Source organism: Momordica charantia (assembly GCF_013281855.1).
Source record: "Momordica charantia cultivar OHB3-1 chromosome 8 unlocalized genomic scaffold, Mcharantia_2.0 BLBB01000008.1, whole genome shotgun sequence".
Taxonomy (NCBI): Eukaryota; Viridiplantae; Streptophyta; class Magnoliopsida; order Cucurbitales; family Cucurbitaceae; genus Momordica; species Momordica charantia.
The window spans coordinates 33,594,482-33,612,635 of record NW_028275166.1 but is presented as its reverse complement, the minus strand read 5'-3'; the positions used below and the strand labels follow the sequence as shown (position 1 = coordinate 33,612,635).

At 34.5% G+C, this 18,154-nt stretch overlaps 1 protein-coding gene and 2 pseudogenes across 2 annotated transcripts; 2 read left to right on the top strand and 1 right to left on the bottom strand.

The window, feature by feature from the left end:
• Window positions 1–822: 822 nt before the first annotated feature.
• LOC111012961 (class V chitinase-like) lies at window positions 823–1,964 on the top strand (annotated as a pseudogene).
• Window positions 1,965–9,694: 7,730 nt separating this feature from the next.
• On the top strand, window positions 9,695–11,047 carry LOC111013006 (class V chitinase pseudogene; annotated as a pseudogene). Its single transcript, XR_015792691.1, has one exon. The product of XR_015792691.1 is annotated as a class V chitinase pseudogene (transcript).
• Window positions 11,048–14,829: 3,782 nt separating this feature from the next.
• On the bottom strand, window positions 14,830–16,952 carry LOC111012960 (class V chitinase-like). Its single transcript, XM_022287273.1, has 3 exons — window positions 16,631–16,952; window positions 16,332–16,511; window positions 14,830–15,173 (listed from the first exon to the last, which is right to left on the bottom strand). Exons 1-3 carry the CDS (start codon window positions 16,950–16,952, stop codon window positions 14,830–14,832), a joined length of 846 nt encoding a protein of 281 aa, XP_022142965.1.
• Between the last annotated feature and the right edge of the window lie 1,202 nt (window positions 16,953–18,154).

The window sequence follows — 18,154 nt, the reverse complement described above, 5'->3', positions numbered from 1 at the left end:
ATACCGATGTTCCTAATTCCAATTTAATCTCTTCTTCTTAAACTAACTTAACAACCTGTAAAATAGATCAAGGAGTTAATAGGACAAATCAAAGTTAGATAGAAAAACATAGTGTGAAAAAAAAAATTATTTATTAGTACCTAATATTGCTCATTTAGAAAATTAAATCCATAAACTATTTCTATTTGCAACAAGTAATAAAGAAGCATATACTCAACTAACTATTAATACAAACATAATGATGATAATAGACTAATATATAATGTGAAGTCAATAGTCAATTTTTTAAGATAGAGTTGTGAAATACCCATTGGTGCAATCGCCTTTTGGAAAGATATAAATTCATATATAGCCTCATTTTTATGTATCATTTACCCTCAATGAAATGGTTTTCCTTTTAAGAAAAAGAAATAGCGCAAATATTAACTAAAGAAGGTTAAAGTGCGAAAGTTTTATTACATATTATAATTGGACCTAATTAAATGAATATGGATTGAATGGATAAATTAAGAGTATATATTAATTAGGTAGAATTTAGAGGTTATGTAATAAGAAAAAAGAAGTTAGAACAATGAAATAAAAAAAATGGCATGTATGAAAAAGGAATGGATGAAGATGTGAACATGCATATATCGGGCCAGTGTATATAGTATAATATTAAAAATATAAAGAAATTAAATAGGAATAAATAATTGAGATGATTGAGATGTAGTAGTATATACATGGGATCTGAATGAAATAGGATTTACAAGGCACAGCAAGCGATTGAAGTGCATATAGAGAGTGATATCAAGGAGAAAGTATTTGGTTGTTGAAGTGAGTTAGTCCTGCATCCATTGAAGATGTCTCATCCAACAATTGTGAATGGTGGTTATTGGCCGAGCAGCATGGTGGGTAAACTTCCTGCTTCTAACATTGATGCTACGCGTTACACTCATCTCTTCTGCGGATATGGAGAAATCGACGCCACAAGTCATGAAGTGACGATTCCTTCTACGGAAGTGAGTCACTTGTCCGAAAAGGTGAAAGTGAGCAATCCGAGCGTGAAGACTCTGCTGTCCATGAGAGGAGACATCAAAGTTTTCTCAGACATTGCAAAGGTACCCCACAACAGGAGACGCGTTCATCAACTCCTCGATCAAGACGACCGTTGATTGTGAGTTTGACGGCATGGATTTACAGTGGTTGTACCCATCTTCTACGGCTAATATGCATAACTTTGAAATACTGATTGGGAAGTGGCGGTAGGCGGTCGTGGACGATGCTAGAAACAACAACCGAGCGAAGTGAATCCTGGTGGCTTCGGTGCCGAACCTACCATACATTGAAAAGAATGTTAAGTACCCAAGTGAAGCAATCAAACACAACCTGGATTGGGTGAACCTTGTTTGTTATGACTTTTACACCCCAGCCGCGGGTTCGTCCGCAGGTAACACAGGACTATCCTCCGTGCTCTTCAACCACAAGAACGGGTCCTTGTCCGCACATTTCGGGATCGAATCCTGGACAAAGTATGTTCCTGCCAACAAGATCGTGTTCGGAATCCTTTCCACGGCTGGGCGTGGAAACTGGAGAACGCTCTCGAGCACGATGTCTTTTCGAAGACAAGTGGCCCAGCTGCGTTTAGTGAAGGCTATGTCATTGCCACCAACGGCCAAATTGACTACTCGGAGGTGAAAAAGTTCATAGATGCCAACGTAGGTAAGGGGTAAAAAACATCCCAAATGACCCCAGATTTTGGACTGCCTACGTCTATATGCCAACGCCACCTGGATTGCGTACCAAACTGAATCCACCATTCCTGAGAAAATTAATTTGGCAAAGCAAAACCTGCTGTTGGGTTACTTTGCTTGAAACATTTCAAAATTAATTTGGCCCTGCTGTTGGGTTACTTTGCTTGAAACATTTCTGTCGACGACAACGTCAACACTCTTGCTAACGTTGCCAAATCCAATTGGCATTGATCAATTGCATGTTGATGCTGCTGCTTTGATGTCTGTGTCTTATTTTTGTTTTCTACTCCTTCTCACTTCTCTTATGTTGTCTTTCCTTTCATTTCTATCTTATGGTGTGTTTCGTATTATTCAATAATAAAGTTGTCTTTCATGTGTTTTCTGATTCTCTAATTATTTCTCCTCTCCTATTCTACATGTTCATTTATTGTGTTCTTCTCTTTTCTTTTGGCTTTTAAATTGATTTATTTGTTATGTTATGTCCTTGAGTCTGATTATTAAAAACACGCTTCATTCGTCACTGTTCAACACACCTTTCATTCATCACTGTTCAACACACCTTCAGTACCATTTCATATCATATGCTTTTCGAATAATATAATGTTATTGAGGCCTTGTTTTGCATGCGTTATGCATAAAAGCTCTAGGAGGCTATATTTATGCCTCTTGTTGTAGGATCCACCTCCAAAACTTCTGCATGATATCGTTCTTCTGTGTAATTCTTGTACAAGTAAATTAAGTAGGCACTTTGATGGGGTCGAGATATTATTTTAGCCAAGGTAAATTGTGGCACTTTGATAGGTCAATTTTCTGTAAAATCCATGAAAGCTAGCCTTCATCTACATCAGTCTAATCCTCATAAGGATTTCTTCCCCAAGCTTTGGCGCCTTCCTTCCCCAAAAAAATGCTGATTCTTCCTCTGGGGCTTTAAATACCCTACGAGAAGATTCAAGCTCGGGTTCCCTCCTTATATATTAGTTCAAATTGGTGCGTTCTTGGAAAATCTTCAAATGAATCTTTGTTTCATCTATTTTTACACGGTCCATATTCAAAGGCTCTATGGACTCGTCTTTTTGATACTCTCCGTCTAGCTTATGTAGTGCCCACTCGCATCAATCATATTATCCATGAAAGTCTTTCCTGCTCGTTATCAAAGCAGAGGAACCTTCTTCGGTGCAATGCTATTGGATCTCTCTTGTGGAACCTTTGGTTGGAAAGAAATAGTCGTAAATTTGCAGATAAATCCAAATCTCACATTCATCTATGGAAGGATATCCAAGGTTATGGCATCATCTTGGTCTCAACATCTCCTCTTTTTTGTAATTACGATACTGTATCTATTTCTTTAAATTTGAGTGTCTTTATGTAATGGTTTTTTCAAATTGCTGCTAACTATTAACAAATGGCCTTGAATTTCTTCAATTATTCTTCTAGATTGAGAGAGATTACCTTTCCTTAAATTAACTACGCATCATTGATATGGAGTTCATTTTCTTTGATCATGGTCAACAGCTATTTTTCCAATGGTTTCCACACTCGACAGCCTATGTTTATATATTCTGAATCATGCTCAACACTTCTTATGTAATAGTGCCTATGAGCCAAGAGGTTAACAAAAGTCATCGTTGCCTATTCAAGCAATATATTGTGGATTGACAGTTTTCAACTAAGATGTATCTATATTTCGTTATTGGTGTCCGTAATATATTCTTCTGGTGGTTGATTTTCATAAAGGTGTTTCTCCACTCCCATAGTCCGAATGAGGGGCAAGACTTGAAATTTCCTCTAGAAAGAATTGTTAAGGTTCAACTTGATGGAAACTAGACTAGAACATTGATGAAAAAGTTGTATACATGGTGAGGTTGGTTTCTGATTCGGCTTGGGTGAATTTCAAGCTACAAATGATGAGAATTTATTGTGTAACCAAATCTCTGATACGATAAAAGAAATTCTCAATCAATATTACAGTAAAATTGAAAAGAGATGAGAAAATTGATGTTCTGTATTTTTGTACAAGATCAGATAAAAAATTGGTTTGATATTGGTTACCCAAAAAAGGCACAGAAGGGAAGGAATTTTAGGTCTAATAGCTAAATTATGCACCAGCTCATCTATTCCTAAATTACAAGGATTTGAAGATGCAAGTATGAAATTTGGTCCGAATGCAACAACCCAATTTTTGCTGATTCATCAAAATTACTCCTCAGTCTTTAGAAGGATATAAAGATCTCTCCATCTCTTTCGTCTCTAAAATCCCCTCAGTTTTGTAATTACGATGTTACCATTTCTCTCCATTCGAGAGCTTTTATTTAAAGCTTCATTTTTGGTATGTTTCTCACCTATTCTAATGAATGATACATATTTTCTGAAAAAGGATGCACCTATAGAATAATATAAATTTTAAGCAATAAAGTCATGTGTAAAAGTAAGGAAAAAGATAACCTACGATGAGAAAGTTGGAGGCTGTCAATTTAAGAAAAAATAAAGTGATGGTATCTTCTGCAATGGCGAACATATATCATAATAAGACCTGGACTAGGTACTAACCAGATCTAGGTAGGAAGCAAGCTTCAAAATTTCACTCTTAAGAGGAGGATCGGAGTTGGGCTCAACCAGAGTAGGACGCTTTTGATGTGGTAGAGAGTAGAGTAATTTACAAAGGATGTTTAGATTTTCGTACAACTTCATCAGTTCCTATTTCAATTAAAAGGAAGTATTATTAGACCAAATTTTGCAGACAACTCAAAAGTAAATCCATATCTTTTTTTTTTTAACAAAGCGACACATCATCCATTCAAAAAGTACGTGAGAAACATACAATATAGAAAGGCTAAGTAAAAGCACTCCAGTTCAAAGAGATGATGGAAATATCATAATTACAAAGAAGGTCGATGTCGTGGACCAAAGAAGAGGCAGTTGTTTCTTTCTAGCCAAATATACCAAAGGATTGAGCAAAACATGTTACACCAAAGCACATTTTTGCTAGTGAAGGGATAAATATTAATATATTCCAAAATGAGATCATCGATCTCGCTGGAAGAACTGTTGAGATATTAAAAATATCGAAAACCATCCCCAAAAAGTAAATCCATATCGGTTTAGTTTAAACCCAGCATAGAACCATTATTACAAAAGTACATTATCACTTGCTGATTGACATTCTTTTATTTAAATTATACGTAGAGTGATAAAGTCTCTTCATAGTACATTATCACTCGCTGATTGACATTCTTTTATTTAAATTATATGTAGAGTGATAAAGTCTCTTGATTGCGTTTGGGCTCCTGTCTTGGGAGCCCAGCATTCCCTTGTTAATAAAGTTTTGTAATGAGAACATTAAAATGTCTGAGCACACATACACATGCACATTTGTTTGGAGAACTAATGTGTTCTTTGGCTTGTAGGACGCTCAATTGTAAAGACTGATTGATTGAAATGTATGCCGTAGAAATGTGCATCCAATGGATGGACGGGAGACTTCTTTCAATGTATAAAACCTCGCATATTTGAAGAATTAGCAACTCACACACCCATGACGTGGAACTAAGTACCGCTAATCGAGGAGATAAAGACGTTTTAGTCACTCACATGAAGAAAAGGATGGCAAAAGAAGGCTGGCTAGCAAGCTTTTTCACACATCATGGCACATTATAAAGTTTTGTTATGAGAACATTAAAATGTCTGAGCACACATACACGGCACATTTGTTTGGAGAACTGATGAGTTCTTTGACTTGTAGGGTGCTCAATTGCAAAGATTGATTGTTTGAAATGTCTGTAGTAGAAATGTGCATCGTCCAATACATATACGGGAGAATTCTTTCAGTGTATAAAACCTCGCACATTTGAAGAATTAGCAACTCGCTCCCACAACATGGAGACTAGCTAGCTCTCTTTCACACACACCACACCATTCAACAAAATTATTTAAGATGAACAACAAAATAAACTAATTAACAACACAACCATGTATATTATATTATGCTCTTTTCCATGCCCAGGAAGCAGTGTTGGCCAGAGTTTGATCTCCATCATTAGCTTCAACATCCAAAGCATAGTAACCACGCAGCCCAGAGAAGTTGTTCTTAGCCTTGAAAATCTGGGACATTATGGATCCTTCACCGTTGTAAGCAATCGAAGTTACATCAAAATAGGCGTACTCCACCACCCAGTTGAAACTCAAGTTTCTGATACACCATCCATGGCTGTCTATGAATTTCTTGACATTCAAGTAATCGACGAGACCGTAGAAGGGAATACCAAATACTATCTTTTCAGCTGCTAAACCACTTTCAATCAACTCTTTTATATCTGTTCCAATCCAATCAGTTGCAACACAAACCAAACAATCTAATATTCAATAGTATTAATAAAGTCTAGTCAATCTATATAATTAACTCCCACTTTATCATTTGGTCAGGTCAACTATCAGCGTTATCTCAATTCAAAGATCCATTAGAAACTAAATTCAGACTTCAGTTTCCAATATGTTACGTTTTGAGACATCAAGAACTAAATAAAAATGAAGTACAAATCTCAGGAAGTAACTTGTCATAATTAAAACATTTTTGTATGTGTTTAGTTAGGTTTTCTTAATAGTGATTTTCATCACAAATCTGTTTTTGTTGTGCTGCATCTAAAAGGAATTCTACCAATATCAACAAATTAGGGTGTGTTTGAGAGTGATTTTGACATGGTCAAGACCACTTTTGCCAATGTCAAAATCACTTCCCTTTCAATTGCATCTCAATGGATATTAAAGTCTCCCTTTTTGTAATTATGATGCAACTACGGTTTCTTTTCATTCAAGAGCTTTCCTCTTTTTGTCGATGTTACTTGCATATTCTAATAAAATGGTTTTATTTTTCAAAAAAAAAAATTAAAAAGAAATAGAAGTTTTTATATGAAATTAAATTTAGTTTTTTTTTCTTTACAAAATATTTGATGTTATATTTCTTTGGTTCGTAAGACGAATGTAAACAAAGTCCCACGTTAGCTAGAGAAGGAAGTGATCCATGTTATATAAGATAAAATAATTATCTCCACTACTTTGAGGAATTTTATGTGAAACCAAAAGTAAAGCCGTTAGGGTTATGGTCAAAATGGATAATATCAAACCATTTGAAGATACTCGGAGTAATTTGGATTACTGCTATCCTAAACGATATGTAATTTATCATTTTAACTATATATTTTAGAAATATAATAATAATTTTATAGAAATACGAACATGTTGTTTCTAAAATTTATCGATAAGATTTTGGAAACATTTCTTAACATAAGAAACGAGAGATATAAACCATTATCAAACATTTAGTGTGTTAGAGAGATAACAAACTCTCTACGCTTCCACAATGGTATTATTTTTCTACAAGCTTTTACTTTTTGTCTCCTACTAATGGAGATATTATCCTCAATTATATATATAGTCATTATCTTCTTTTTACCTAGCCAACGTTGGACTTTGGCGCATCCCCAGAGTTATAACGTTCGACTTTTATATTTTATATTTTAGAAGTATAGTTTGTGCAACTTGCAATATTATCACTAATGATGTTATAATAAAGTTGTGTTTAATTGCAAAATAATTTTGTACGTAATTTAGATGGTGATTGATTAAATTTATGAGTGTGATGGTAACCATTCCTAAAGTTCCAAGATGGTTTGTGAAATTTTCTCTTATTTTTATAATTATTATATACGTCATTTTATATATTTATATGGTGTTATATATATATATATATAAATAAATGCCTTTGAAAAAAATGCATGCTACCCAGACACATTAGAGCTAATATAGGACAAAATGAAGTTAGATAGATATTTTTGTTTAATGTTTAGTCAAACAAGTAGGTGAATATTATAGATCAATAATATTTTGTGAATTGACAAATGTATTGAGATGATTATTTATTTAGTTGGATCTATCTACTTTTTTTTTTCATTTTTATCTTTTTAAGGACATTTGCACGGAGGGGTCACCTTCTGCTCTCATACCATCTAAATATGATTAAACCATCAATGAACCCAAAAACTTAAGCTCATGAATTGAGTATTTAATTCATATACAAATATCCCAACAAATATATATTCTCTTACGAGTCCTTTTATCTATTTCTTTAACTATGTCCAATTATATATAATATATACTTTCTTTCAACTAGTCTTCTTTATTTAATATAGGGTTATATTATTTCACAAACCTCAATCTTAAAAATTGAACCAAGACTTCATAGTTTATTCATCATTGGTTTTGTATTAATATTTAGGTAAGTATTTGCTTCTTTGCAAATAGACATAACTTATGGGTTTGAACTTTCTAAATGGGAGATTGACCGGCTATACTATATATATATATATATATATATTTTTTTTTTCAAAAAGATACTGAAACCATTGATTCAAGTATATGTGAGAAACATACGTACAAAAAGATATGGGAGACTATGTAAAAGCGCTCCAGTTAAGCAAGTGAGATAAGCAAGTGAGATAGATGATATATGGTAGTTGCAAAAGAAAGTAGATTTAGAAGACCATAAAGAAACTAAAACAAAAATGTCATCCCAAAGGTGGTTGCAAATATTTGGAGATATCGACAAAAGTTCTATTCTTTATCAATAAAACGATAATATCTTTTTCGTATGCTTATTTATTAGCTAGATGTGAAATGGATATAATTTATGAAAAAGACCCTAGACGCTAATAATTTATTTCACCGAAAATTTCTATCTAACCTTGTTTTGTCTTATTATCTTATCCATAAATTTTAGGTTTTGTAAAATTTAAGGGGAAGAGATTCATATTCTAATATCGAATTTATAACCTGATATATTAATAATAGATTAATTAGTTGACTGAGGTAGAAGTTAGATGGTTTAATTTGGGTCATTCCTTAGGAAACCAATAATCTTAGGTTTAAGATATATTAGTGATATATTAAGGAAGAATAAACCTTGTAAAAGTTCATATTATAGACAAAATAAAAGTGGGTGACATAATTCTCATTCGGAAATTTGATTTTTGGGCTTAGAAAAAGAATCAATACATAAAAGTTAATAGGACAAAATGAAGTTAGATCGGTCAATTTGTTTACACTAAAACTTTTAATTGAAACTTCTTGAGTAACTATCTTATTTGGGTTCGATTGTACTATCCCTTTATTACTATATTTGTAGTCTAAGATGCACCCTTTTTGACATATTGCTTGTTAGATGTTCCTAATTGGATATTAACAATTTAATCTCTTCCCCTTGAACTAACTTAACAACCCGTAAAATAGATCAACGAGTTAAATAGGACAAATCAAAGTTAGATCGGAAAACATAGTGTGAAAAATAAATTAATTTATTAGTATCTAATATTGCTCATTTAGAAAATTCAAATCCATAAACTACATCTGTTCAACAAGTAATAAAGAAGCATATACTCAACTAACTATTAATACAAACATAATAATGAAAATAGACTAATATACAATGGGAAGTCAATGGTCAATTTTTACGATAGAGTTGTGGAATACCCATGGTGCAATCGCCTTTTGGAAGATATCAATTTCATATGTAGCCTCATTTTTTTTTATGTTATTGACCCATCGTTTAATGATATGGTTTTCCCTTCAAGAAAAAGAAATAGCGCGAATTATTAACTAAAGAAAGTTAAAAGTGCGAAAATTTATTATTAAATGAATATGGGTTGAAGGGATAAATTAAGAGTATATATTAAGTCAGTAGAATTTAGAGGTTATGTAATAAGACAAAAAGAAGTTAGATAGATAAGTTAGAGTAATGAAATAAAAAAACAATGAAATTGTTATATGGCATGTATGAAAAAGGAACTGATGAAGATGTTGACATGCATATATGGGCCGGTGTATAGTATAACATAAAAAATAGAAAGAAATTAAATAGGAATTAATAATTCAGATGTTGAGATGTAGTAGTAGTATATATATGGGATTGGAATGAAATAGATTTACAAGGCACAACAAGCGATTGAAGTGCATATAGAGAGTGATATCAAGGAGAAAGTATTCGGTTGTTGAAGTGAGTTAGTCCTCCATCCATTGAAAATGTCTCATCCAACAATTGTGAACGGTGGTTATTGGCTGAGCAGCACGGCCGGTAAATTACCTGCTTCTAACATTGATGCTACGCTTTACACTCATCTCTTCTGCGGATATGGAGAAATCGACGCCACAAGTCATGAAGTGACGATTCCTTCAACAGAAGTGAGTCACTTCTCCGAAAAAGTGAAAGTGAGCAATCCTAGTGTAAAGACTCTGCTGTCCATTAGAGGAGACAGCAAAGTTTTCTCAGACATTGCAAAAGTACCCACAGCACGAGACACGTTCGTCAATTCCTCGATCAAGGCGGCTGTTGATTGTGGGTTTGACGGCCTGGATTTACAGTGGCTGTACCCATCTTCTCTGACTGATATGCAAAATTTTAAAATCCTGATTGTGAAGTGGCGGCAGGCGGCTGTGGACGACGCTAGAAACAACAACCGACCGGAGCGGATCCTGGTGGCTTCGGTGCCGAACCTACCATACATTGAGAAGAATGTTGAGTACCCAGGTGAAGCAATCAAACAAAACCTCGACTGGGTGAACCTTGTTTGTTACGACTTTTACACCCCAGCCGAAGGTTCGTCCCCCGATTACACTGGACCATCTTCCGCACTCTTCAACCGCAGGTCCAACTCCTTGTCCGCACACTTCGGGATCGAATCCTGGACAAAATACGTTCCTGCCAAGAAGATCGTGTTCGGAATCCCTTTCCACGGCTGGGCATGGACACTCGCCAATGCTGCCGAGCACGACGTGTTTTCGAAGGCGACTGGCCCAGCTGCGTCTGGCCAAATGGACTATTCTGAGGTGAAAAAGTTCATAGACGCGCACGCCAGTGTGAGTATAAACATCCCCAATGACCCCAGATTTGGGATTGCCTACGCCTATGCTGAAACCACCTGGATTGCGTACGAAAGTGAATCCACCATTCCTGTGAAAATTAAATTCGCAAAGCAAAACCAGCTGCTGGGTTACTTTGCTTGGAACATCTCTGGCGACGACGACGTCAACACTCTTGCTAACGCTGCCCAATCCAATTGGCAGTGATCAATTGCATGCTGCTGCTGCTTTGGTTTCCAAACCTTAATTTTCTAATAAAATAAATGCATGCTCCTCTCCACGTGTGTGTCTGTGTGTCTTACTTTTGTTTTGTGTTCCTTCTCACTACTTTTATGTTGTCATCTTTCCTTTCATTTTCTCTCCTGGTGTGTATTTCCTATTATCCAATAATAAGGTTATCTTTGGTTTTCTTTCTGTTTCTCTAATTCTTTCTCCTCTCCTATTCTACATGTTCTTTTATATATTAGTCCAAATTGATGTGTTCTTTGTAAATCTTCAAATGAATCTTTGGATCATCTATTTTTACACTGTCCATATTCAGCGACTCTATAGACTGATCGTCTTTATGATACTTTCCGTCTAGCTTATGTAGTGGCCGCTCGCATCAATTATATTATCCAAGAAAGCCTTTCCTACTTGTTGACAAAGCAGAGAAACCTTCTTTGGTGCAACGCTGCTATTGAATCTCTCTTGTGGAACCTTTGGTTGGGAAAGAAATCATACTTTTGCGGAGAAATCCAAATCTCACATTCATCTATGGAAGGATATCAAGGTTATGGCATCATCTTGGTCTTCAACATCCCCTCTTTTCTTTTTAAGCCTCCTTTTGTACGTTCCTCACATACTTATCAAATTGTAGTATCTTTTTTCAAAAAATTGTGGGATGGAGACTTTTAATTTACCATTTTCTAAAAAAAAAAAACAAAATCAAAATCAAAAACAAAAACAAAACAAAAGCCTCGTGATGAAACATCTTAGTTGTCTCATCTCATCTAATGGCTTTTTCAAATTGCTGCTAACTTGTCACAAATGGCCTTGAATTTCTTCAAATATTCTTCTAGATTGAGAGAGATTACCTTCCCTTGAATTAACTACGCATCATTGAGATGGAGTTCATTTTCTTTCGTCATGGTCAACGACTATTTTTCCAATGATTTCCACACTCAACAGGCTATGTTTATATATTCTGAATGATGCTCAACACCTCTTATGTATTAGTGCCTATGAGCCAAGAGGTTAACAATCCATCGTTGCCTATCCAAACACTATACTGTGGATGGTCAGTTTTCAACTAAGATGTATCTATATTCCGTTATTGCTGTCCGTAATATATTCTTCTGGTGGCTGATTTTCGTAAAGGTGTTTCTCCACTCCCATAGTCCGAATGAGGGGCAAGACTTGAAATTTCCACAAGAAATAATTGTTAATTAGGTTCAACTTGATGGAAACTAGACTAGAACATCGATGAAAAAGTTGTATACATGGTGAGATTGATTTCTGATTTGGCTCAGGTACGGTGAATTTCAAGCTACAAATGATGATAATTTCTTTTGTGTAACCAAATCTCTGATACGATAAAAGAAATTCTCAATACGATCTAACTAAAATGATTCCACATGAAAGAGGATCGGACAATAGCCTTCGTCGACAATATTACAGTAAAATTGAAAGGAGAAGAGAAAATTGATGTTCTGTATTTTTGTACAAGATCAGATAAAAGAAATGGTTTGATAGTGGTTACCCGAAAAAGGCATAAAAGGGAAGGAATTTTAGGTCTAATAGCTACATTATGCACCAGCTCATCTATTCCTAAATTACAAGGATTTGAAGATGCATGGAATTTGGTTAGAGCGCAGCAACCGATTCATCAAAATTACTCCTCGGTCTTTGGGAGGATGGAAGGATCTTTGCATTTCTTTGGTCTCTAAAATCCCCTCAATTTTGTAATTACGATGTTTCCATTTCTCTCCATTCGAGAGCTTTTCTTTAAAGCCTCATTTCTGTTTATGTTTCTAATATACTCTAATGAATGATACATCTTTTCTGAAAAATGATATACGTATAGAATAATATAAATGTCAATAAAGTCAGTGCGTAAAAGTAAGGAAAAGATAACCTACGATGGGAAAGTTGGACGGCTGTCAATTTAAGAAAAAATAAAGTGATGGTTGTTGTCGAAGAAATTTCGGCTAATCAGTAAATGACACGTCACAAAATTAAAATCATATTTAGGACCAATGATAAAATTACACGTGTCCTAAATTAATTTAAAATCGACGAATCAAATTATGCCACATGTCTCTCCTATGGTTGTCTGATGAAATCAACTAATTGGATCAAAACCCATGAGAGATTGGGCTCAAGCACATGACCCATTAAGCTCATGACCCATATATGACCCACAAAGACTCTATAAATAGATGTGTCACCCCTCATTTGAGAAGGGGAGAAGATTCGAAAAGATCCTGAAGCATTGGAGATTAAGAGCATTCTGAGCAGTCATCTACAACCATTCAGAATGTGAAGCATCTAAAACTAAGAAGACTCGAAGAACTGAAGCGGTAGACTTAAAGACTACGAGACTTCAAGAATTCTGAATCTTCTCTTTGTCAAGCAATGGACTGAAGAACTTCACAAGCTACAAACCGAATAACTCATGAACCAACAAGTACTTCATCAAGCTGCAGATTTCATCAAGCGAGCCGAAGACTTCATCAAGCCACAAATTTCGCCAAGCATCAAGCTTCACAGTCGAAGACTCTAAAGATTCTTCAATACGTTAAAAGCTGAATGCGCAGACTCATTAATTCGAGAATAAGCTTACAAACCCTCGAATTAAAGTTCATATTTGAGAGAATTAATCAGAGGATCATAATTAGAGATTGTAACACTACATTTATTCAATACAAATACAAGTTCATTAATTTTAATTTTCTCTTATTGAATTTCTCGTCCAACAATGGTATCTTGTGAAATGGTGATAATATATCACAATAAGACTTAGACTTCAAGCATTTTGTGGGCAGTAACCAGATCTAGGTAGAAATCAAGCTTCAAAATTTCTCTCTTAGGAGGAGGATCCGAGTTGGCCTCGACAAAAGTAGGACGCTTTTGATGTGGTAGAGAGTGGAGTAATTTACAAATGAGGTTTAGATTTTCGTACAACCGCATCAGTTCCCATTTCAATTAAAAGGAAGTATTATTAGACCAAATTTTGCATACAACTCAAAAGTAAATCCATATCTTTCCTTTTTTTTTTAACAAAGTGACATAACATTCATTCAAATAGTACGTGAGAAACATATTATATGGAAAGGCAAAGTAAAAGCACTACAGTTCAAAGAGATGGTGGAAATATCATAATTACAAAGAAAGTCGATGTCATGGACTAAGAAGAGGCAGCTGTTTTTATGTCCTTCCATAGATTTTCCACTGGCCTAGAAATGTTTGTGAAGAGGCAGTTGTTTCTTTCTAGCCAAATATACCAAAGGATTGAGCAAAAACTATTACACCAAAGCACATTTCTTCTAGTGAATGGAGAAATATTAAATATTCCAAAATGAGACTATCTATGTGGCAGGATTAAAAATATCGAAGAACCATCCCCAAAAAGTAAATCCATATCGATTTAGTTTAGACCCCGCATAGAACCATATTACCAAAGTACATTATCACTCACTCATTGAGACTTTTCTTTTAAATTATATGTAGAGTGATAAGGTCTCTTGATTGCACTTGGGCTCCGGAGCCCTGAGCTCCCTATTATATTAATAAAGTTTTGTTATGAGAACATTAAAATGTCTGAGCACACATACACGTGCGCATTTGTTTGGAGAACTTATGAGTTCTTTGACTTGTAGGATGCTCAATTGCAAACTCAATTGCAAAGATTGATTGATTGAAATGTTTGTAGTAGAAATGTGCATCCAATACATATACGAGAGAATTCTTTTAGTGTATAAAACCTCGCACATTTGAAGAATTAGCCACTCACTCCCACAACATGGAGACTAGCTAGCTCTCTTTCACACACTCACACACCACACCATTCAAGAAAATTATTTAAGACGAACAACAAAATAAACTAATTAACAACACAACCATGTATATTATATTATGCTCTTTCCCATGCCCAGGAAGCAGTGTTGGCCAGAGTTGGATCTCCATCATCAGGTTCAGCATTCAAAGCATGCTAACCACGCAGCCCAGAGAAGTTGTTCTTAGCCTTGAAGATCTTGGATACTATGGGTCCTTCACCATTGTAAGCAATCCAAGTTACATCAAAATTGGCGTACTCAACCACCCAGTTCATACTCGAGTTTTTGATACAACATCCATGGCTGTCTACGAATTTCTTGACATTCAAGTAATCGACGCGACCGTCGCCCGAGATGTCGGGACCTTCGGCTGCTCCTTGAGTTGCTGAAAACACGCGGTTTGGTTTAGGATCCTTGAGTCTCCATGCCCACCCGTAGAAGGGAATACCAAGTACTATCTTTTCAGCTGCTAAACCACTTCCAATCAACTCTTTTATATCTATTCCAATCCAATCAGTTGTAACACAAACCAAACAATCAATATTCAACAATAATAATAAAGTCTAGTCAATATATATAATTAACTCTCACTTAATCCGTCAACTATCTATTATCTCAATTCAAAGATCCATTAGAAACAAAATTCAGAACAAAAATTTTAGTTTTGAGACCTCAGGAGCTAAATAAAAATCAAGTACAAATTAATTTGTTATAATTAAAACTTTTTTGCATGTGTTTAGCTACATTTTCTTAACAGTGATTTTCATCACAAATCTGTTTTTTTTTTTTTTTCCTACTACATCTAAAAGGAATTCTACCAATATCAACAAATTCTATGGAGAGTTTGAAAGTGATTCAAAACCCATCACACTTTGAATAATTAATCAAGTACTTTCAAAGTATTTTTTAAACAAAAAAAAGTGTTTTTAAATAAATTAAATTTTCTCAAGAGTGTGTTAGAATTTCTAATAATATGGCCACACATGTAAACATTTGATGTGTTCTTTTCCTATTTAATTAGACCAAGAGAAGTGATCTTGTGTAAGTTTGTTTAATGGAGTAATTACAAAAAGAAATGTATAGATACCATCAAATAATTTCTAATTTGATAAAGGGCCAAATTGGAAATATAAAAACCATGTAATCGACTCGTGTTTTCATTTTGATCGGTTACATAGGGGTTATGGTTCCCAAGTTAGATACACGTTTCACAATATTCTCTCTATCCCTTGAGATAGAAACGATTCTCTACTTCTTCTATTTAATAGAGAAGAGATTTGAGAATATAATAAGTTGAATTGTGGGTTATCTTAACTTGGAAGATCAAATCCCATAAATTTGCTTTCACTATGGATTCAGGTACGCTTCCACTCATTTTTATTTAACTCTCTTGAATCAACATGGGATATAGATCCTGAACCAATATCAACAAAATACCATAAAGTTATTTGAGAGTCATCCTGAACCAAGTACTTTCAATGAAAAACAAAAGGTGTTTTTAAATAGTCTGTTGGCTAAAAAGTTATGAGTTCGAATCTTCTAGCTCCACTTGCTGTTATAAGAATAATGTTTTTAAATCAATTACATTCTCTCAAGATTCTTATAACTTACAAAAAAGAACGCTAGTCTAAAATCACTTAAAAAGCTTTGCACCTACCTGTAGATGCACAGGGGATGACAGTGGCTGAATGGGAGAATGCTGAGGATGGTGCAGTTTCAGTGATGCAATTAGTGGGAGTGTAATAATCATAACAAATGAGATTAACCCAGTCCACGCTTTTCTGGATTGCATCAATTGGATACTGAAAATCATGTTTTTGATGCCTCAAGTTGGCGACTGTAGCAACAAGCAGAAGTTGTGGTGTGTTAAAATTTACAGCATCATTAGCAACAGCACCGTTCCACTCAGTAAGCAGATCTTTAAGGTCGTCCATTTCTTTCTGAGAAGAAGGGTACAGCCACTGTAGATCAAGGCCTCTTTTTGCTGCCTCAATGGAGAAATAGACGAAGGGGGCACGAGAATCGGAGTCGCAAAGCTCTCCGCTTTCTCGTGCTCGACTCGAATTGATAGCAGAGTTTTCAGGTTCAGATTACTTCTTTTCACCGTTGAAGAAAACTTCTTGAATGTGTCTTGATCCAGAAATGTGACTTGATATGATTGAGATTCGAAATCGACATAACCACGGAAGAGATGGGTGAAAAGTTTAGCATCAATTTTGGGACCCTCACCCTCCTTGTGGTGCACCCAATACCCAGCTTTAACATCATTCTGATTCATTAACACAAATAAGATAAAGAGGAAACAACTTGATGAAAATATTTTGGAGAAAAATATATATATGTTGGTTAGTGATGTTAGGTTTAACAAAAGTTTTTAATGTATAAATCATTCATTACCGATAAAAGTGTACATAAAAAGTATACATAGCTTAACGGTAATTGACATATTTCTTTAATAAAGAGGTTATGAGTTCGAATCCCCACCCCATCCTACCTATTGAACTAAAAAAAACAAGTATAAATCACCTATCATCACTTCATTAAAAATAACTCCCTTTTGTCTTTTATAGTTTAGGATCTAGGGTTGGAAAGAACAAATTTAAGCAAAAGTCTATAAGGGGGCAAGGAGTGACACAAAGCTCTATGTGAGTTCAGCGCTATCTCTTACCAAATTAAAAAATGACCAATACTTTTTGTCAAACAAAAAGAAAAAGAAAAAGACCTGTTCTTTTTTATTAGCTCTATATTTAAGTATGAACAGTTCTATTGTAAAAATAATCTATTTCATATTTTAGGCTGACATCATTCACCTTTTTCTTTTCCTTTTGTTTATCTTTTAGATTCTTTTGTTTCTAAAGTTTCCAATATATTTAATTATATACCTCTCTATTACCCAAGTTCTTGATTAGCTGTCAAAGTAAGGATGAATCAGCGGTAATTTGCATATACTCGAGAGGTTGTGAGTTCAAATTCCCTCTCTAACATGTTATACTAAAAAAAAAAAAGTTCATGATTAGCTAATTAGCTTATTATATTGACATAGAGGAAGACATCAAACCATCTATCTAACTTTAATTTTCCTTTTTAGCTATATTATAAATGCCAGAATATAAATAATAAAATTAGGGTTCGATCTAAGACAAGTTAAAAGTCTCAATTGGAAGGCTGGAAGCATAATTAAACACAAAAATATTTTTGGATGACTTTAAGAGACAAGCAACGTCCGTTGGACTATAAAAACAATTTTTTAAAAGTAGTTTACAAAATAAACAAATTTGGGTTGTGCTAAAAAAATAAATAAATAAATTTGGGAAATAAACTTATTTTAAAAAACATAGAAATAATTATTAAATTGGATGACTTTATGTCAATATGAGGATAACTCAACCTAATTGATATGTCCTCCTTCCTTCAAGTTTGGAGGTTCGATCCCCCATATCTTCAAATTGTTGTACAAACAAAATGGGACAGCTTTACCCT